Raw genomic sequence first — 22,462 nt, 5'->3', positions numbered from 1 at the left:
TTTCCAAAATTATTTCCTCTTAAGTTATCTCTATTCGAACGTTGCATATCAAAATCACTGCCTTCATAATCTATGTCACAAAATATATAATATAAATCATCGCAAGGTATAAAATCTAAGTAATCTTGCGTTCTAGAATTAAAGTCTCCTGAAAAATAGAGCATCGGGATATGTAAATTTTAGCTGTTCTAAGTTAGAAAACATACAATGTATACCATTCTTCTCATCTGTTAGGTTATGTATTGATGACCCTTCTGGAGAGATATAAGTGTAATACATAATGACATCTTTTGACTTAAACAATTTAGAAAATTTACAGTACAACACAACACAATCATTAAAGTGAGTATTAATACGTGAGATTATATTTAACTTCTGTAAATGGTTAGAAATAAAAACACATATGCCTCCACTGTTACGTATACTGTTATTGATTTAACTCTCTAACATGATCATAACATGTGTAGGATTCTAATAATGAATTAAATTCACCACAACAGTTTCCCCAAGTTTCACATAGACTAATAATATCAAATGAAGATAAATAACTTTTAAATTCCATATTGGTGTTTACGTAAGCCTGCAATATTCCAGCTAGCGATATTTATATCTAGCAATTTCCTTGTGCTGTCATTGTTTGTTGGGTTACAGCCAAATTCCTAGTCCATGAATGAAGTGTCGGAGCTTACGTCATCCTCGTGAGAGCTTATATCGTCTCTGGTTGGTGGGTTGTCATCATTGGGCGGGATGCGTTCACGTACGTCATCACTCACGTGGTTGATCGTGTTGTTACCATCCAATCGGTGATGTGCATCATTATTGTTGTCTGGGTGACCACATGGTATACCACGTGCAGGATGTTGTGTTATTGTTTATACAGGGTGGATATGACCAGCTACAGAAAATCTTGCCATCACATGTTTAACATTATGTTAATATTTTACAGCGTGGATACGACGAGCTACAGAGTATCGTGCCCACGTGTTCCCAGACAGAGACCCTTGGTCCAACCAAACTGAGCAAGGCCACTGTCCTGCAGAGATGTGAGAAAGCACTGGAATTATTTTAAGCTCACCTGAGCATAATTGTCTCATGTTGAGATGTTGTTGATGCCGTTTTCCAGTCATTAGTCACATTTTAAATCAAACTTGGTTAGACTATTTGTTCTTATGGCATCTTGGTGCAGCTAATACAAAAACAAATGCAGAGTAATTAAATACCTATGTTTCATAATTACGTTTATAATTATAAACTCCACCTTCTATATACATGTAGATAAGTTTCTTTGGTCTCAGGTCTGTGTCTTAATACCCATGACCCTCTTGTTGTAAATTGTTGGTTCCAAAATGTTTTGCTCCTTAAAATTACATTTTCAATCCCATTTCCCCCAGTATCTATATTTTCTGCCCAATTTAAATCTCTTCCCTCATATTTCCAACTGATTTAAAAACAATATGTTATTCATTAAAACAATAAGAATTTTAATAAGTAAATTTGTTGGTATTGGCATTTACTTCCTTGTTATGAATTTTTTTTAAGTAAGCTACATTTGATTTATGGTACCATTTATTTATTTAATTACTCCTTTTCATTTGTGTTTGTTTAAGATTTAAATCAGATCGATAGAATTAAATGTTGACTTTAAAATCATTTCTCACACCTTTTAATTAAATTACTCTTCTGTCTTTTTAGCCATTGACTACATCCAGTTCCTGGTTGGACAAAAGCGGAAGCAGGAAGATGAACTTGATTCTCTCCGTAAAGAAGTCATGGCTCTGAAAATAATGAAAGCGTGAGTAACAGCTGTGCTAAAGTCTTTGGGTTTATTGCGTTAGTTTTTTTTATAGATTATATTTGTTGTAAAGATATAACTACAAAAACTAACTTTTTAGCTTATGTTGGTAATTGAAGAATTGGATCTTTTGTCCTTAAGAAGCGTATCAATACCAGCCCAATAAAGTATTAAAAAGTTTATCACAAGTTGACTGCTGTTGTGTGTCATTTGATGTTTACAAAAGTTTACCATATACCTCTCGGATAAAAAAAGCACGTTGACGTTTTTTCGACCCTTAGTTCCCGAACAGACTGCGATACAAGCAGACTGATGATGCCTTTATAGGAACTGTTCTAGATTAAATTTGTTATAAAGTTATTTTAACTTGTACTAAAAATATTTATATTTTATGCTTTAATACTCAAAATATTTATATTTTATGCTTTAACTGGAAGAAAGTAATTGATTTCTTGTTGAACATTTGATGTAGAATTTCTTGTAAGTGGGACTTCAGTAAAGATGTTCCTGCAAATCTTTTGCATACCAGCCCTGGATGCATGTAAAAGTTAGCTCTAGTCAACTGATGATATGTTAAAAAAAATTATGAACAACAAAATGAACATGATGATCATGATGATCAAACTCATTTAAAAAGTCTCAAAAAACTCAAAGTTTAATCAGAATATTGACTTACATATGCTCTTGCTGCTAGGCATTTGATGTTTATAAATGTTATCCCAAACCAACTGATTTTGCGTGTACAGGAACTACGAGCACATTGTAAAGACCCACCAGAACCAGCCGGTCCATGGCCAGAACCAGGTGTCTGACTCAGCCAAGTTCCAAGTTGTAAGTAGATAAGACTAAAAAATGCTTGTTTCCCATCTTAATAAAGTGGCCTTTGGCCCCCTTATTTTGTGAAAAAAAAGAGTTGTGAACTTTTCCAAATTATGAAAAACTGAGTCGCAAACATTTTATACCTCCGTTTTAAAAAAACGGGACGTATTATAGTTACACCTTGGCGGCGTCCACAGCAGTGTCCGCTCTCTTATTCAAATAGTTTTCATCCGATCTTCACCAAACTTAGTCAGAAGTTTTATCCAGACAATATCTAGGTCAAGTTCGAATATATGTCATGCTGGGTCAAAAACTAGGTCACAGAGTCACTTAGTGCATTTCAAGCATTTAGCATGGTGTCCGCTCTCTAATTGAAGTTGTTTTCATCCGATCTTCACCAAACTTGGTCAGAAGTTGTATCTAGACAATATCTAGATCAAGTTCGAATACGGGTCATGCCGGGTCAAAAACTAGGTCACTGGGACACTTAGTGCATTTCAAGCATTTAGCATGGTGTCAGCTCTCTAATAGAAGTAGTTTTCTCCGATAATCACCAACCTTGGTCAGAAGTTGTATCTAGACAATATCTAGGTCAAGTTCGAATGTAGGACATGCCGGGTCAAAAACTTGGTCACAGGGTTATTTAGTGCATTTCATGCATTTAGCATGGTGTTGGCTCTCTAATTGAAGTAGTTTTCATCCGATCTTCACCAAATTTGGTAGAAGTTGTGTCTAGACAATATCTAGGTCAAGCTCAAATGTGGGTCATGCCGGGTCAAAAACTGGGTCACAGGGTTATTTAGTTCATTTCAAGCATTTAGCATGGTGTCTGCTCTCTAATTGAAGTAGTTTTCATCCGATCTTCACCAAATTTGGTATTAGTTGTGTCTAGACAATATCTAGGTCAAGCTCAAATATGGGTCATGCTGGGTCAAAAACTAGGTCATGAGGTCACTTAGTGCATTTCAAGCATTTAGCATGGTGTCCATTCTCTAATTGAAGTAGTTCTGATCTTCACCAAATTTGGTCAGAAGTTGTGTCTAGATGATATGTAGGTCAAGTTCAAATATGGGTAATTGTAAAGTTATAAAGTTGTCCAAAACCTATAAACGGGCGTATCTTGTAACAGTTTGGCACTCTTGTTTAAATTGTGAACATTTTAGTTGCAAAGTTTTCAAAATTGTCAACATTGAGTCATTATCTGTTTTAAAATTGTAGTAATTTGAGCCTCACACTTCTCAAAATGGTGAACATTTGAGGGGAAAACTTCTTGAAAATTATGCCCAACAGCCAGTCTCTAAAAAACAAAAAAAAAGCCTTGGCAAACAAGAGTACTCTGTGTCTTAAAAAGAAAGAGGTAGAGTTTATTATGAGTGGGAGCAATCTTATGGACAGTAATTTGAATATGGTAAAAAGTTAAGTTGTGATCAGTTTGCCTTGAATGAGCAAATGTTTTTTCCCAATGTTTAATATTGGGATCTTTGTTGCAAGGATTTTTAAGTGTTACGCCTCAGTTGAACCACTATTTGTTAATGTTTTTTTTACTGGTGAAATAACAGTTTATTATCCCTCACCAAAGGTAGAGGTATATAGCATTGGCCTTGTCCGTCCATCAGTCTGTCACACAATTTTGAAATTGGCGGGGGATATCAATTCAATAAATTTGCTTGTTTTTGCTTGATATGGGGAATAAAGAAGCATGAAATATGAGATATAGAAACTTTAACAGCAGGAAGTTGTATTCCAGTCTCATGGCATGTATGGTCAAATTGTTATGTGGATCTTTACTTGATTTTTAGTCTATACGCAGAATATCATAAAAATAATCAAGTTTTACAGTATTAACTAGCAGGTATTTTGTCAGACTGGCCATATTCCAAGTCATGAGAAGCCAGAAAAACACTTGAGCCAGGGTCATTATAGGTATTTAGAGCTACCAGGGCACGTATTCACCAAATAATTCCTATCTTCAAGTCTAAGAAAAAAGACAATTCTTTAAATTGCAGTATTCTAGAATTGCTATTATTTGGAGTAAAACTTGGCCTTCATCCATTTTGTTTACTACATATCACCAGCGGTAGCCTGTTTATATTCAAAGGCTGGATATATTTTTTCTTGGTTCTAAGTAGGGATGGCAAACCTAAGCAAATCCGTAACCTGTTTCAATATTGGAGCGGTTAACCGGTTAACAGACTGTCGTTGTACCACATAAATGAAAAAAAAACATCCGAAAAACTTAAACTTTTATAAACAGTTACATGTGTATGCAAATATACTCTATCTTGTTGATTGTCTTGTAACCTTATTACTTTAACCATTTTATCAATTAAATACTGTTTCTTTTCAAACTTTGTTGGTCCTTTAAACTGGGAATTCGAATTCTAAATTTAATATTATACATTTTGAATCTAATACTTAGTCATTTAAGAAAGTCATTTGCGACATTTTTAAATGCTTGTCGGTGAACTGTGATATTTCTTTGTTGTAATATTAGCTTCTTGTCATTTACACATAATTATTGTTCTACATCTTGATCAGTAAAAGCTAGTGCAGAATTTGAATTATGTTGTGTTTTATTAACATTCATTATCCTTTAAGAATTACGTGCATTAACAGTTTGCTGATTCATAACAATTGTCAATTAGCGTAAATATATTTTGCAATGGGCAAAGTGGTTTCCAAACCTCTGTTGTTAAGGCCTGTTTATACTCAATGTCTTTATTAGTGCGTTTTAGTTTGCAATAGTTGTTAAAACAACAGTGATCGGTAGTAATCACAGTGTCCAGCTTTATTGATTTCACACTGCAGAGTAGGTGCTAATTGCTCGTGTGCCTGCTCATTAATCCCCTTCCACCCGGAGGGTTTACAACTCTAATTGCGTTTGATCCACAGATAGCAGATAAGCAGATTAGCCAATACAGTGAAATGAAGTAAAACAAAACTTAACAATTTGATCATTTATTGCGTTCAACCAAAAATTGTGTTTTGTGCAAGAGTAACCAAATATTAATTTTGTAACCGGTCAACCTACTTAAGAAACGGATGACTGATTAACCAAATAACCGTTGCCATCCCTAGTTCTAAGTCTTTTCTCTATTTTTAAGTCTAAGAATTGGTTGATGAATACTGACCCAGGGCTTACTACCATGAACATACTTAACCCTTTGCATGCTGGGAAATTTGTCGTCTGCTAAAATGTCTTCTGCTGAATTTCTAAAATCAGCATTTTCTTCGATTTTTTATCAAAAAATACTATCAGAATAGCAAACAGTTTGGATCCTGATGAGACGCCACGTTCTGTGGCGTCTCATCTGGATCCAAACTGTTTGCAAAGGCCTTCAAAATCCGGTTCCAGCGCTCAAAGGGTTAACCCTTTCCAACATAGATACATATTTTTAGGGATTTGTAGTTCCTAACAAAGATAAACTTAATTAAAGACCTTTCATACTAGAATCAAGTGTTTAAGGCTTCATTTGCAACCCTTAAATACTGATGAGCAGCAAACAGCATAGAACCTGAACAGACTGCAGGCTGTTCTGATTTTCACTTTAATTGTAAGTGGGAAAGGGTTAAGTTTTCTCAATTTTTTAGATGAATTTGATCATCATACTGATAAGAGTTCAAAGAGGAATATGATCTCATTATTGTGGCTCAGATTTTAGCATGTTAGGGCAATGACTGACATTCTCAATACTCAGCTGAGTAGAAACTTAATTCTCATCCTCTGAGTTGCTTAAAAAATTGAGAATGTTCATGAATACTGGGCCCACAATCACAGCAATATTGTTGGTCTTTCACCATGACCATAATAGGGGAATTATGCCTGAATTATGCAAAATACCTTAAACAATGAAACAAATATTAAAGGGGCCTTTTTCACAGATTTTGGCATGTTTTGAAGTTTGTCATTAAATGCTTTATATTGATAATTGTAAAAATTGGATACAAAAAACTCCAGTAAAAAATCATGAATAACATTTAAAATAGAAAATAAAAGGTAACTCTCAGCAGGGCTTGAACCACTGACCCCTTGAGTCCTTGAGTAAAAAGTCTACCACTTAGACCACTTGGCCATTCTTCCGAATACAATGCTAGATGTATTATATACTTTATATAAGCAATCCTCGTAGTTTCACAAAATATAACGACACAACAGAACTCTCCAAATTATTAATTTGTTTCGCATTGCAACGCTTTATTATTTTAGGGTTTTTAAATCGTCAAAAGATGCATATAATGGCTATTTTAGAGCATGGTAAATGGTCAGTATTACTGTTTCCTCACAAATATCATAACTAAAACGAAAATTTGCGAATCTGAAACAACATTTTTTCAATTTTGTCAATTTACCCAAACGTGAAAAGGCCCCTTAAATCATCAATTAAGGAACAATTAATGTTCTGAAACTCAAGATGTAAATGTTCATAGTACATTAATACTATATCAGTAATGCTAAATGTTTAATTGTTTGGGATTTTCGTACATTGAAAATGGACGCAGACCATAATCACAGAAATCATCATCATATTGGCTTTCTGCTTTAGTTCATTTCATAAATATGCAGATAGGCTTAATATATGAAATTGTGTTGTTAAATCATTGAAAGTTGTTGTTGCATTATGGATATGAGGTCTTACTTACAATTGATAAGTTGGGAGTTGGATCTCCACTTTGGGAGTATTTGCAAGATTTCTCCATAATACATCAAATTTCTGGTTCGACCCAAAGAACGAATTAAGCATTTCTCAATAAGCCATTGGCTTTCAATGAAAACAAGCTTTAATAGGTTCAAGTACACTGCCTGAATGTATTTACCCAGTTTTACAAAGCACTCCAGGGTTTAGCTCCAACTGCTTTATCTGCTTCACATTTCTATGTAAGATACAGTAGTTTTGCACTGAACCCTCGTATTGCGTTCTTCTCGTTTCAGTTCAAGCAGATCATGGACTCCCTGTTCCAGACGTTCAACGCAAACATCTCCGTGGCAAACTTTGCTGAGCTCTCGGCCTGCGTGTTCAGCTGGCTGGAGGAGTACTGCAAACCACAGGTAACGCTGCTGCAGGATCAACTGGGTTCACAGAGGTTTACACACTGGCTGCACAGATTGTAAACACACTGTTAAGAACTTAATTTTGGCAAATAGCGCAAGTTATTGAAATACATTTTTCAAAAAGCTTAAGTTCATTAACGACAGTTTTTCTTGCAGTTTGTGTCAATATCTAAAGATTTAAGAATAAATCCTTGAATACATCTGAAATCGGGGCCAAATTTTCACGTTGCATGCCACATAATTATGTAGATCAATGCTGAACACATTGAATTCTGGCGAAGAACACCGACTTATTTAATAAAGTTATTCTGATGTATTTTAAATTGCCATTAGCAGCATAAAACCTGGTTTTTATGCACTAGTTAAAATTCCTAGGAAAAGTTGTTATAAAGAATTATTTGAGAAAAGCACCAATTATCGATGTGTTTACATCCATTAAAGTTTAATTGTGAACACCTCAAAGTCACGTGATCCTGCGTATACTAGGTTGGCCCTAATTAATCATTTTATGTAGAACTTAAGACCCTTTTAAATAAACTGCCTTATTTGAAAATAATATTCATACAATCGTCATGTAGTTAGCTGATTTGAGATTTCAGTAGTCATTTGCTCTTTGGCTACAGTTAACGCTAACATAGGGTATATAGCTGCTGTTGCGCTTTATGTCCCCAAGAAAGTGGATGGCATTATTCAGTACATCTGTTAGGTATTAAATATCTCTCCAAGTTTGTGTAATTAACTAACTTTTACCTGCTGGATTAAACTTTAATTGTTGAATGTGTATAGATGCTTGTAAATGAAGGAAATTTGGATGAATTTTTTTTGCAGAATTACGGCCCTTTGTCGTTGTTAGCTCATCTATTTTTTGAAAAAAAAAAATGAGCTATTGTCATCACCTAAGCGTCAGCGTCAGTGTCGGCGTCCGGTTAAGTTTTGCGTTTAGGTCCACTTTTCTCATAAAGTTTCAATGCTATTGCATTCAAACTTGGTACACTTACTAACTATCATAAGGGGACTGGGCAGGCAAAGTAAGATAACTCTGGCGTGCATTTTGACAGAATTATGTGCCCTTTTTATACTTAGAAAATTGAAAAGTTTGGTTAAGTTTTGTGTTTCAGTCCATTTTATTCCTTAAGTATCAAAGCTATTGCTTTCATACTTGCAACACTTACTAACTATCTTAAGGGGACTGTGCAGGCAAAGTTATGTAACTCTGACTGGCATTTTGACAGAATTATGTGCCCTTTTTATACTTAGAAAATTGAAAATTTTGGTTAAGTTTTGTGTTTAGGTCCATTTTATTCCTTAAGTATCAAATCTATTTCTTTCATACTTGCAACACTTACTAACTATCATAAGGGGACAGTAAAGGACAAGTTGCATAACTCTGGTTGTCATTTTTACAGAATTATGGCCCTTTTTTGACTTAGTAACTTTGAATATATGGTTAAATTTTGTGTTTAGATCCACTTTACTTCTAAAGTATCAAGGCTATTGTTTTGAAACTTCAAATACTTTCATGCTATCATGAGGGTACTGTACCTGGCAAGTTGGATTTTACCTTGACCTTTGAATGACCTTGACTCTCAAGGTCAAATTATTAAATTTTGCTAAAATTGCCATAACTTCTTTATTTATGCTTAGATTTGATTGATACTTTGACAAAACAACTCTTACCTGACATACCACAATAGACTCCACCCAAACTATCACCCAAGCCCCCCCCCCCTGCCACCCCGAATTCTCCCCCCCCCCCCCAAAAAAAAGTTTTTTTTTCTTAAAGATCATCTAATAAATGACCACCACACCCTAACACTATACCCCCCCACCCCCCCCCATTTATTTTTAAACATGAATAAAAAACACAAATATTTTTTTTTGTATTATTTTATTTTTGAAATACTGTCCAACCATCTCACCCAAGAATCTCCCCCGAAAAAAATTGCATTTTTTTTTTGCATTTTTGGTAGAAAATGTAATAAATGACCACACCCCCACACTATACACCCCCATCCACTCCTACCCTTCTTCCTTTGTAATTGAAATTGAGATTGGTCCCTTCACCTTTTAAAAGAAAAATAGATGAGCGGTCTTCACCCGCAAGGTGGTGCTCTTGTTTCAATTTAGAATATGTATAATATAGTCCCTTGATTTCTCATAGTCAACTTCTTGTAGACTGCTTGGCAAATGTTGCTGAAACTTTCAGAGCTGAAGTACCTTATTGTTAAAGTGTATCTATAAGAATGTTTATTAAAAAAAAAACAGTGCTCTAAATTTAACACGTAAACATATTCTAAAAATATACATATTATTAGCTCGGCTGTTTTCAAAGCCAGCTCGTCGTGTCGTTGTCATGTCGTCAGCCGGCATCATGCTAAAACCTTGACATTTTGCTCTACAATCAAAGTGCTTCCACCTACAACTTTGAAACTTCATATATAGATGCACCTTGATGAGTTCTACACACCACACCCATTTTTGGGTCACTAGGTCAAAGGTCAAGGTCACTGTGACCTCTAAAAAAAAAATCTGACAAGCTTTCGCAGCCGAGCGTGGCACCCGTTATGCTGTGCTCTTGTTATTTTTTGATGTAGAAATATAAGACTGGAGGCTGATAAACATCCAACACTGGCCTGGCATTTATCCTTTTGTATGGAAATGGCCTTATGCCTACTAATACAGGTTGCTGCTTATGCTTATAGTGGCGGACCATGATTTTTGTTCATGCCAGTTTGTTTATATTTCATTCATAATTCATGCAGATACATGTCTTATCTAATCCACTGCTTTTATTCCACCAATTGTGGTGATGGTTACATGTTTTGCTTGTTCATCGTGGTGAAAACTAAGGTAAGTATTTATATATCACAGGGTGTTATTTCCTCCATGCTTTTGATGTGATAAAAAAAATCCGTTGCCATGGCGTAGTGGATATGTTGTTTTGATAGCAACTAGGTGGTCACAGATTTGATCCTCGGTGTGGAAGCGATCTTTAAATTTCCTTCAAAGTCTCCAAGAATTGTTTCTACCTAAAAAAACAGACTTAACCCTTAAAGCGCTGGAGCTGAATTTTAAAGGCCTTTGCAAACAGTTTGGATCCAGATGAGACGCCACAGAACGTGGCGTCTCATCTGGATCCAAACTGTTTGCTATTCTGATAGTATTCTTTGAAAAAAAATGAAGAAAATGCTTATTTTACAAATTCAGCAGACGACATTTTATGAGACGACAAATTTCCCAGCATGCAAAGGGCTAATAGCATTTTAATAAGCCTTAGAATTATATCTGTTGAAAAATTGAGCTTTAATAAATCTGTGTAAATAAAAAAGTTTCTTTCTGTTTCAGACCCTGCGAGAGGTTGCCCTGGGCATCCTCCGAAAGACAAATGAGCAACTGGCCAACCACTGACCAGGGGATGGATTGTGTCATGTTACTAGGGCGATTCGCCTGACCTCTGTTACTAAAGTTACTCAAAAAGAAAGAAGAAAACATTTGAAAGGATTAATTTGATCCAAAGTCAATTAATTGTGATATCCTAGAATGAAAATCTTGTTTCCTTTTGATAATTGTTCTTCATCAGAGGTGAATAATGTGTTATGTACAAAACTGCTGTTGTTGTTTTTTAGCCTATTGTCCTGTATCTTCAGCCACTTAAGAGCTTTAATATCCCCGCCGACAAAAAAATATCGAGGGGATATAGTAATTGGTCCTGTCCGTCCGTCTGTGCATCCGTCCGAAACTTTGTCCAGAGCATAACTCTAAATCTATTCAATTGATTTACTTTAAACTTAGAATATAAACAGATGGCAACTAGGAGAAGTGCAGTGACCAAGAACCATAGCTCTATCTACCTTAGATTTTAAATTATCTCCCCTTTTATATAGGTTTAAAGTTAATTTTTGTCCGGAGCATAATTCTTAATCTACTAAAGGGATTTACTTAAAACTTAAATATAAACAGATGGCAACTAGGAGAAGTGCAGTGACCAAGAGCCATAACTCTATCTTCCTTAGTTTTGAATTATCTCCCCTTTTATATAATTTTAAAGTAAATTTTTGTCCGGAGCATAACTCTAAATCTACTGAAGGGATTTACTTGAAACTTAAAATATAAACAGATGGCAAGTAGGAGAAGTGCAGTGACTAAGAACCATAACTCTATCTACCTTAGTTTTTGAATTGTCTCCCCTTTTATATAATTTCAAAGTAAATTTTTGTCCGAAGCATAACGCAAAATCTACTAAAGGGATTTACTTGAAACTTGAAATATAAATAGATTGCAAGTAGGAGAAGTGCAGTGACTAAGAACCATAACTATATCTTCCTTAATTTTTTAATTATCTACCCTTTTATATAATTTTAAAGTAAATTTTTGTCCAGAGCATAACTCTAAATATACTGAAGGGATTTACTTGAAACTTAAAATATAAACAGATGGCAATTAGGAAAAGTGCAGTGACTAAGAACCATAACTCTATCTACCTTAGTTTTTGAATTATCTCCCTTTTTATATAATTTCAAAGTTAATTTTGTCCAGAGCATAACTCAAAATCTAGTAAAGGGATTTACTTGAAACTTAAAATATAAACAGATGACAAGTAGGAGAAGTGCAGTGACTAAAAACCATAACTCTATCTACCTTAGTTTTTGAATTATCTCCCTTTATTTAATTTCAAAGTAAATTTTTGTCCGGAGCATAACTCTTAATCTACTGAAGGGATTTACTTGAAACTTAAAATATAGACGAGTTAATTGTTATTGTTTACATTCGGGATTTTCCGCGCATGCGCACTGACTGGTTGGCAAAAACACTGGTTACAGTCACGTAAAACATGTATAAAGGGCTTTTGTTTAGTCAATTAAACGATAAAAAAAATCCGAAATAAACATTACAACTCTTAAACAATACTGCAAATATATCATATTTAGTACTAATAAATGTATCATCATATATATAAATTCCTATTTATAAAAATACAAATTAGTTATTAGTATCAGAGTAAACGTGGTCGGAAGACTAAATACTGACAATACCACACAACAAAACAATACATTAGCCGTATTCTTTTTTATAGTAAGACTTTAAAAAATGATATTTCAAAACTTATAAAACATTTATTAATTTGATTATAACTATAAACGGTGTGGATATTGTTATTGCTCATCAGCGACCGAAAGTGTATTATAAGAGGCGCATTTAATCAATTATAAAACAAAGCCATAAAAAACGGAATAGATTAACAATCGTTAAATGTTGTTGTAATTTTCTTTTCCATAGAATGAATTTTCGTTTCGTTTCCATTGAATAACAATATTAATAAATTTTAATATACAAATGAAAATAACACCTGCATCTTGTGCAAATTGAACTGTCTTTGCATGTATATTGAAATCTCTTAACAAGTAATAAGGAGTGATACATTTAACAATCTAGCATTTTATGATAAATATATGTATTTATTTAATTTATTTTACGCAAATACTGTTTATCCATTGTGATTGCTTGTTTTCATGATGGTGTTACGTGCAATGCAAGAACGTATAATCTTTACACTAAATTAACGAGTTTACATTTGCCGGTACCCGCGGTAAATACATCAATTGTGTAGCAGTAATATTGAACAATATTTTAACTTTAAAGACATAAAGCACTGTATTATTATGATTAAACTGGCTAACAAATAAATACACATGTTCCTGTTAATCCGTTTCGGACAAATATCTTCTTTTTTTAATATGTTAAATTATTTATTAAAGCAAATGTTACGTATTTTGGCTTTAATATTTGGCTTGCTCAATATGACTGCTCAATATGCCAAGAGATGACATGGAAGTATCATAAAGTCTGCCACATGTGGTCTATGCAAGGACCCAATTAAAGTATAGGTCCCTATGTTTATGACGCCGGCATGTTTTCTGTGTAATTGTCTGGGCAGTCTCCGATCATAACGAGATAATATGCTTGTGACGAACAACGGTTCAATTAAACACCAGGTTAGAAATGCTGAAACAAGTGTCAAAATTGGTGTGCACAATTAAATAAAACAATTAGATTTATGAATTTATTTGTTGTGTAACAAGGTAAGTTTGTACAGATATATTAAGATTAAAATCAGTTACTATATGTTGCGAACAAAAAGCGATCTATTTGTTGTTTGTTTCCATCCTTATTTGTGTTCTTTCATTAAATTTAATTTATTCTAAACGAATTTACATTTCTGAAAATTTGTATCTAAAATGGACGTGAAAATGCGGTTAGTAGAGATTTTTGTGGTAACCACATACCGAGCTCGTAGATAGTGTACGTTCCACTCCAGAGCTCGTTTTTAGTAAAAACAAATAATAACAACAATATAATCGTTCAAAAAATGAATTTCCACGCATGCTTATGTTTTATTCAGACATAAATAGTAAAATTATATTTGATGCAGTTCATGATTATCAGTAAAAACGATGATAATGTCAACCTTCTCTATATGCGCTTATATGAATTCCACCTCTTTTTGCCAACCAGTGGGCGGAGTCTAAACTTTGCAGGTGCGTGTGACGTCACGCGTTAACTCGTCTATAAACAGATGGCAAGAAAGAGAAGTGCAGTGACTAAGAACCATAACACTATCTACCTTAGTTTTTGAATTATCTCCCTTTTATTAATTACAAAGTAAATTTTTGTCCGGAGCATGACTCTAAATCTACTAAAGAGATTTACTTGAAATTAGAAATATAAACAGATGGCAACTAGGAGAATTGCAGTGAACATGAACCATAACTCTTTCAGGCATAGTTTTTGAATTATCTCCCTTTATTTGTTTTACAAATATTATTCTTCTCTCTAAAACAAATGTTGTCATACAAGCAAACACATTTCGGCGGGGATTTTTCACTACTGTGACAAGCTCTTGTTTTATCCTGAATCAAAATTATCTCAACAACAGACATTGTATTATTTGTACATCTTAACAACAAAATAAAGGCAAAATAACTTACAAATCAAGTATTTCCTAAGTAACTGATCAATTCTAGGAATGCACCCCAGCAACTCTGTTTTCTTTTATAAATATTTTTGATCATTCGGTGCAGACCGGTGAGGTCAAAGGTGAAGGTCACGGTGACTCAACTTAGAAAAATGGTTTCCGGATGATTACTCAAGAAGGCTTACGCCTAGAATCATGAAACTTAATAGGTACATTGATCATGACTCGCAGATGACTCCTATTGACGTTCAGGTCACTAGGTCAAAGGTCAAGGTCACGGTGACTTTACACAGTAAAATGGTTTCCGGATGATAACTCAAGAAAGCTAATACGCCTAGGATCATGAAACTTCATAGGTACATTGATCATGACTCGCAGATGACCCCTATTGATTTTTAGGTCTATAGGTCAAAGGTCAAGGTCACAGTGCCAAATAACGTATTCACACAATTGCTGCCACTACAACTGACAGTCCATATGGGAGGCATGCATGTTTTACAAACAACCCTTGTTATATTTTGAGATGATGCTTTACAAAGAAAGATGCTACTATTGTATTTGTTATAAATGTGTGAAAGGCTCTTAATAAGGAACCAGAGATTATTAACCCTTTTCCAAACACTAACAGGATTTTAAAGGTTTGTAGCTGACAACTTTATAAATAATTGGGATAAAATGAGAAATTGCTCAAGATGAGCAATTTCTCCTTTTATCACAATTATTTCTACCCTACCTGATCATTTCCTTCAGATTCCATTACGATTGAATTGTCGTATGCAACCTCTTTCAAACTGGTAAAGTCCAAAATGTGTCGTTTGGTAAAGGGTTAAGGCATTTTGATTCATATGGGTCTTGTGAATCTGTTTCAAATCAAATGCATAGATTTGATCTTCAGCATCTAAAAATATGTGAAATTGAAAGAACGACAATATCTTTTGGAGCGATAAATGTACCTACGTTATAAGCAAAGGACCTGTGCAACAATTCCCGGGCTTTTTGGTCTTTTTAGTTTACACGGTAATAACTTTTTCCATGTATAAAAATGCTCACCCTTCCAACTTCAAGCGCCCAGTGGAACGAGGGATAGTAAGAGAAAGTCACATGCTTGAGTACATTTCAACCAATGCGCATTGCACGTTTTTTTTCGCATAAAAAACAGTGGAGCGATACAGGACCATCATGGCCCTCTTGTTTAACAACCGTATGACCCACGCTTAAGCAATTCCGGTTCTGAGCGCATTAAGTTAGTATAATAATTGCATGCTTGTAAAGAAAGCGCACGCTTTAATAATAAAATATATTTCGCAATTCTGTTTAAAAAATATGTAATGAGTCATGTCGGAATCGAAATTAGTTTTTTACTATCGTTCTTTATTTGCAAGTCACCATTTCATTTTTGTATCGTTATGGCGTTACGGTATCAAACAACTCGGGACAACTCCCGGTTGGCGTACTTCCTGCGCATCGTTGTTTCTTATCAGTAATCTACGATAGCCCCGACACAATATTTTAAATTTAAACTTCTATCTGCTGACACCCGTTTGTGGACGGCTACTAATCTTCGGGTCGCCCTAATCTTCGCGACCTATTTATAAAGTGTATCAGTCAGAACAGCTGTGGTTCATGTCTAACTAGAATCTTGGATTTCAAATGACATACGTTGATAATTGTTGAAAACCTGAAATCAAAACAACACAACATCGATATTTAGCGAAGGATTGTGGTTCGTTAATTGACTGAAATACATTGAATAAGCTAGGAGCATATTTTGCTACATATACGCAGTTTTACATCATTTCGACGATGTAATGTTATATTGCGCACTCGAGTATAACAATATTGACAACATATTGTGATAATCACGAGGCGATTTAAACATCCGGATATTTATATGCAAAGAGCAAATACAGTATCGGTTATATATATCGACCCTGTTAGGCTGCGAGCGGGAGCTACGTTATGGAAGGTAAAATCGATTTGTTATTTATTGTATTTTGTTTTGCTTTGTTTTGTTGCTAATTTATTACATGTAATCAACATGCCACGTTATACTTTCATTATCATTCGGTTTATTCGCTTGTTTATAACATCAAAATTAAAAATACACGTGTTATAAATGGCACTTATTAGTACATTGAGTATTCCTAAAAGTCATCTGTTTTTTCTAATACCAATAACAATAGGGAATGTAGGTCGCCTAAACTGTTTTATAAACTTTTTAAGATTTCGAATGCAATGGATATTCAGTGACATGCAGACATATTTCACATCTATTTGTTACATTTTCTCTTTAGTTAATTTAAAGTTAGTTTAATGAATATAATCGAACGTTGCAAAAATGACAATACACTTCATACGTATGTAGTGAATTTAGAAATAAATTATCGAAAAGATAGCCAAGAATACAAATACAAGTTAAAAGTCGTCAACAAAAAGGATTAGTGAAAACAAATAACTTGTTTACACCACATGTACCTTCATGGTTAATTGATTTCTGTACCAATAGCTCATTCGCCTGTTGAAAATGTATACTTGAGCCGTGCTTTGTGAAAAAGGGGGTTAAATGCATGTACGTAAATTGTCGTCCCAGATTAGCCTGTGCAGTTCGCACAGGCTAATCAGGGACGGCATTTTCCGCCCAAACTGGATTGTTGCTAAGAAGATACTTTCTTTATAGGAAATTTTATAAAAGCAGAAAGTGCACTTTACGCACATGCATTAAACTCTTTTTTTCACTGAGCATATGAACGAAAAAAGAAATGGCTCTGTTGTGACTGTATCGCAGTCGCTTTGATAGATCGGTTCATTAATGCTTTTACTTTTGTTGCGCTTTCATCTTTTACCGAACATTTTATAGATCTGTGCGTGGCTTTTAAAAAACCGGGTTTAATGTGTGTGCGTAAAGTTTCTTCCCAGATTAGCCTGTGCAGTCAGAACACGTAACGCACGTTCATAAAACTCGTTTCTTTCCCCAGAGCGAAGCTCATGTCTATTCGAGCTCGATAGTCATGCAATAATTTAGTTCATATTTTGTGATTTGAACGCTGGTCCATCAAAGATGAAATATGTCGGAGAATTACAATATTTCTGTCGTTGGGTTGGCAAAAATGGGTTAACAATGCGATAGTGTGCGAAGTCATGCGTTTGATGTTCTGCAGTGTCAAACACGTGTGGTTAAAAGCTGATTCATATGTACGATGACAGCGGTGGGAAAAGCATGTTAACGTACCCGTAAAAAGTACTTTCCCATTTAAGAAAAACTGCAAAATCCGCCTTTGTCGTTGAAAAATTCCCAAAAGGAAGGACAATTTCGTCAATTTCCTTCCGAAAGTGCATCATCTGCAAGTGAACAAATACAATGAGCACTGAAACTAAACATTTCAAGATAAAAGCACGTTAATTAATATTTGCATTGGTTTTCGTAATTTATATCAAGCAATTTAAAATACAATGAGCACTGAAACTAAACATTTCAAGATAAAAGCACGTTAATTAATATTTGCATTGGTTTTCGTAATTTATATCAAGCAATTTAAAATACAATGAGCACTGAAACTAAACATTTCAAGATAAAAGCACGTTAATTAATATTTGCATTGGTTTTCGTAATTTATATCAAGCAATTTAAAAGACCCATAATTCCCAATCTGAATTTTTCACGACTCGAAGTTTCCCAATTTCAGGAGTTTTCGCTCTTATGTTTCGCAATTGGTACGGTACTCAATTTAGCAAAATAATCGCATCTTCTACATGTATATACCAATCGTAAGGCAATTTTAGTTTTAGGTTGAAAATTTCACTAATATATTTCGTAACTTATGATTATGAATGCGATTATTTCACAGATTTATAGTCAAGACGTAGAAAAATAAAAAAATAACCAAATTTTGTAAATTTAACAGATAAAGCATCATAACTAAAAACCTTTTTTAAAGACACAAACACAAGTCCACTATACACATGTTACAGTAAGATTGGCATATTGTCAGTTATCTGGTCAATCTGTCTGACATTTCGTCAATCTGTCAAAATTAAAAAAAAATGTGTCCAGATATTTCGTCAATCTTGTGAAAAATCTGGTCAAACTGTCAGAATTTAGTTAAAATCGTGTAACATATGGTCAATCTGTTAAGACATTTTGGACAATCGGTCAGACATTTGGCTTATATTTTCAAAAATGTTGTCACTCTGTCAGATTATGGGTCGATCTTTAAATAATTTTGGCAAATCTATAAGCCATTTAATCAACCTGTAGGACATTAAGTAAATATGTTAAGATATTTTGGTAATATTTTCAGAAATTTGGTCAACCTTCTAACACATTTTGTCTGTCTGTGAGCCATTCGGTCAGTCTTAAGGCTATAAATTTGCAATATGCTGTTTTATGCCTAATAAATGTTATGTTATGTTATGTTATGTTATTTCAATAAATTTCAAAATTTCAAAATTTCAAATAAATAAGTCTTGTCAGCCATTTGGTCAATCTTATCAGACATTTTGTCAATAGTGTAAGACATGTGGTCAATTTTGTAAAAGGTTCCGCCAGCCTTGTCAGAGGATAAGCCATTACTTGCTAGACATTTTATCAGTCTTGTCAAACTTGGTCCAGTATTTCAGACATCATACCAGTGAATGTTGTCATTTTTCGACAGTCATGGTGCCTGACAGCACCCAAGTTTGTAATCTTCAGACACTGTGACATTTTGTAAGATTCGTCAAACAGGTTTCACGGAACCTGTCATATACTTTGTATAGGTTCCTCGTGACAGTAAAACGATGATCTTCAAATTAGCTCTGGGAAAACTGGTCTAAACATATGGGTTGCGTTCTGAGAAAACTGGGCATAATGCATGTGCGTAAAGTGTCATCCCAGATTAGCATGTGCAGTCCACAAAAGCTAATCGGGGACGACACTTTCCATTTTCATGACATTTTACGTTTAAATGAAGTCTCTTCTTAGCAAAAAATCAATTTAGGCGGAAAGTGTCGTCCCCGATTAGCTTTTGCGGACTGCACAGGCTAATCTTGGATGACACTTTACGCACATGCATTATGTCCAGTTTTCTCAGAACGGGACTTATGTGTGCGTAAAGTGTCGTCCCATATTTGCATTTGCAGTCCACACAGGCTAATGTGGGGCGACACTTTCCGCTTAAGCTGGATTTCGCTAAGAAAAGACTTTCTGTAAACGAAAAATACAACGGAAGCGGAATATGACGTCCCTGATTAACCTGTGCGGACTGCACACGCTGATCTGGGACGACACTTTACGCACATTCATTAAGTCCAGTTTTTAAGACAAATGTTCATATCTATTTCCAGACCGGATCATCGGGCTGATTGTTGGAGTCATCGCATTCCTGCTTATTGCGCTCCTTGGAGTTTTGCTTTGGAAAGTGTAAGTCAATATTGTTTTTAAAATAAATTTAGTAAACAATTTTATTTTGCAATTTTGCAATAAATACATAAATCAAGAATCGCTCTTGTAATTTAATAATAATAAGAGTGATAATGAAAATTAGACAATTCTTTTGTGTATGCAAATTCAATAAAAGGCCCCTGACATAATAAGAATCAATAATGTGATATTGGCAATGAGAAAATTCTTCTGTGTATGGAATTGTAATGTAGAACTGACTTAATGACCTCTTACATTACAGTTCGATATTTTATCAAATGTTTGTAGAATTTTATACCGAAATGGTCCCCTACGCGGAATAAATTGGTATAAAAATGGTATTCATCCTGTAAAGCATATAAACGCTTAAAAAAGCTCTTGTCCTCATGTTGACAGAAATCAGCATTATTGTAGCCTTTTTATGTGGTTCAGTGGGGGAGGGTCGGAAGATATGAATACACTCCCAGAGTCGAACTTTTAGTGTACTATGGAAAATATTTTCGTTTAAGATAAGTTTCCACGATGGATAAACCCATTTTAGATAATTATTGTTGAACACCGCCATGTTGACTTCATAAGGTCTGAAAAAGGAAAACATAATAAAATAATAAACAATAAAAAGCACTTAAATATTTTAGCTAGTTTTCCTTTTCTTTCAGATACAAATACCATCACGGTTCCAGGAACGCCGCTTTTCTCGCATTGATTTTCAAGAAAGGTCCACAGCCGCCTTCGGCAGGAAAATGCGAGTGTTGTCAAAAATGTGACGTCAACGCCGACGTGAAAAAGACGGAAAATATGAAACGCTTTGAAAACACGTGTCATACTAATCGGTGTTGTCAGAAGTGCGACGTAAAAGTTAAAGAAGAAGAAAAACAATACAATGCAAACGTTGACAAAGAGAGAAAGGTTTGGCATACCAACGGGGTGTTAGACGAGGACAAACGATATACCATCGTAAAAATGACTGGACCCGGAGAAATGCCGTCAAATGACGTCACAAAAAGGACGCATACGATTGAGTCGCCCGTTAGAAAATCGGCGGATAATTATTCCTTTATCGATCTGAATGACTGAGAGAAAACTATCCTATCATATGCTTCCATTCTTTCTATCATTGTTAATCTTCGATTGTCTGGCGATCTTGAAGAACTGGGTTAGATTCACACTCGAGCGTCCTCAAGATCTCCAAAACACCAAAAAGGTCTTGTTTTACCCAGGACACAGACTCGATGATGCCTCAAGAAGCCTTTTGAAGTTGGTGCAATCGAGTTTAAATTAACAGCTTAAAACTGTCAACGAATAACAGACACAAGTTCGAAAAACGTCACAATAAACAACAAAATGGTGACACACAACTGCGGATTTTTGCGGTATTCAATGGGCTGGAATACAGTTATTCCCATGGCGCGTTATTTCGTGTCATTTCAAGATTGGTTAAAGTATTAGGATTTTTACTAAGACGCTCCCCCAGGTATACAATTAACTTATTTTCATACTTCTCGTTTTTCTGCGACGTCGCGTGTATCTTTCACACGTGTATAATGGTGCTAAATACGTAGGACTATATGGTGCTAAATACGTTGAGTCGTAGAACTAAATATATTTGCTTATGATACTGATGTGTTTTTGTAAATCCCCCGTGTTTAAATATAACTCCATCAGTTTGTACAGGTGTATACTAGTACATAGAAATCTACATTCTTTGTATTCTTATTGTAATGTTTATACACGTTATTGAAAATGTAAAGTTTGTTTTATATTCAACTTAATGTTTTGAATATTGTTAATAAACTTAAACACAATATACGCTATGATCTTGTGTTACAAATCATTATGCTGTTCTAAAATTAAAGGTTTTGATGGATATCTTTAACCTTATGCAATCTCATTAACAGATGTATATTCATGTAATAAATACACCAACATATTCACGGAGTTTTCGCTTACGTATAAACATTTAAATGTAAATTACAATAGCAAAAACACGCCATATAAACGCTTATGGCAAAGTGTAAAATTAAAATGAAATAATTATATATACAATCATACAATATTTTGACGATTTATTTATTCATGATGACTTTTTATTACAATGTTACCCAGGTATCGTTGTGAGACTAGTGCACCAAATCATTAAGAAAAAAAGCTACGTTTGCCTCTTTATTATTGTTCGTACCATAATACAATTTGTGTTATACTTAAATTCATTTTTGTCTGTACTGCAAATCAATCTATGCTTTTAACTTCGCATTTTGGACCAAGTTAACGTGTTCTTGATAATATACTTAAAATAAACTCTAACTTATTTATAATTTTCTCCGAATTGCATGCAGAGTTACCTAATGATAACCCCTTTTTGTCAATCTCTTCATAGGCCTATGTGGTTTTATGTACACTTTATTCTCGCTGTCAAATTTAATTGGCAAT

At 34.4% G+C, this 22,462-nt stretch overlaps 2 protein-coding genes across 3 annotated transcripts in view; both read left to right on the top strand.

Moving 5' to 3' along the window:
- Nucleotides 1–11,267, top strand: part of LOC127873507 (max-like protein X) — a 35,234-nt gene extending 23,967 nt beyond the window's left edge. For both annotated transcript variants that reach the window (XM_052417394.1, XM_052417389.1), the window contains exons 5-9: nucleotides 947–1,043; nucleotides 1,693–1,792; nucleotides 2,539–2,623; nucleotides 7,542–7,658; nucleotides 11,007–11,267. In XM_052417394.1, the coding sequence (XP_052273354.1) occupies nucleotides 947–1,043; nucleotides 1,693–1,792; nucleotides 2,539–2,623; nucleotides 7,542–7,658; nucleotides 11,007–11,069 (462 nt within the window). In that variant the 3' untranslated portion in view covers nucleotides 11,070–11,267. The remainder of the gene's footprint in view (nucleotides 1–946; nucleotides 1,044–1,692; nucleotides 1,793–2,538; nucleotides 2,624–7,541; nucleotides 7,659–11,006) is intronic.
- Nucleotides 11,268–16,177: 4,910 nt separating this feature from the next.
- Nucleotides 16,178–21,962, top strand: LOC127873255 (uncharacterized). The gene is made up of 3 exons (XM_052417032.1): nucleotides 16,178–16,600; nucleotides 19,957–20,032; nucleotides 20,692–21,962. The coding sequence occupies exons 1-3, from the start codon at nucleotides 16,594–16,596 to the stop codon at nucleotides 21,107–21,109; spliced, it is 501 nt and encodes a 166-aa protein (XP_052272992.1). The 5' UTR covers nucleotides 16,178–16,593; the 3' UTR covers nucleotides 21,110–21,962.
- Nucleotides 21,963–22,462: the final 500 nt, after the last annotated feature.

This window comes from Dreissena polymorpha, chromosome 1, assembly GCF_020536995.1.
Source record: "Dreissena polymorpha isolate Duluth1 chromosome 1, UMN_Dpol_1.0, whole genome shotgun sequence".
Taxonomy (NCBI): Eukaryota; Metazoa; Mollusca; class Bivalvia; order Myida; family Dreissenidae; genus Dreissena; species Dreissena polymorpha.
This window is presented reverse-complemented; position numbering and strand designations above follow the sequence as displayed.

Excerpts from the sequence above, each read along its gene's own strand:
- LOC127873255 (XM_052417032.1), top strand. Across the intron at positions 20,033-20,691 it reads GGAGTTTTGCTTTGGAAAGT|ATACAAATACCATCACGGTT; the intron begins GTAAGTCAATAT and ends CTTTTCTTTCAG.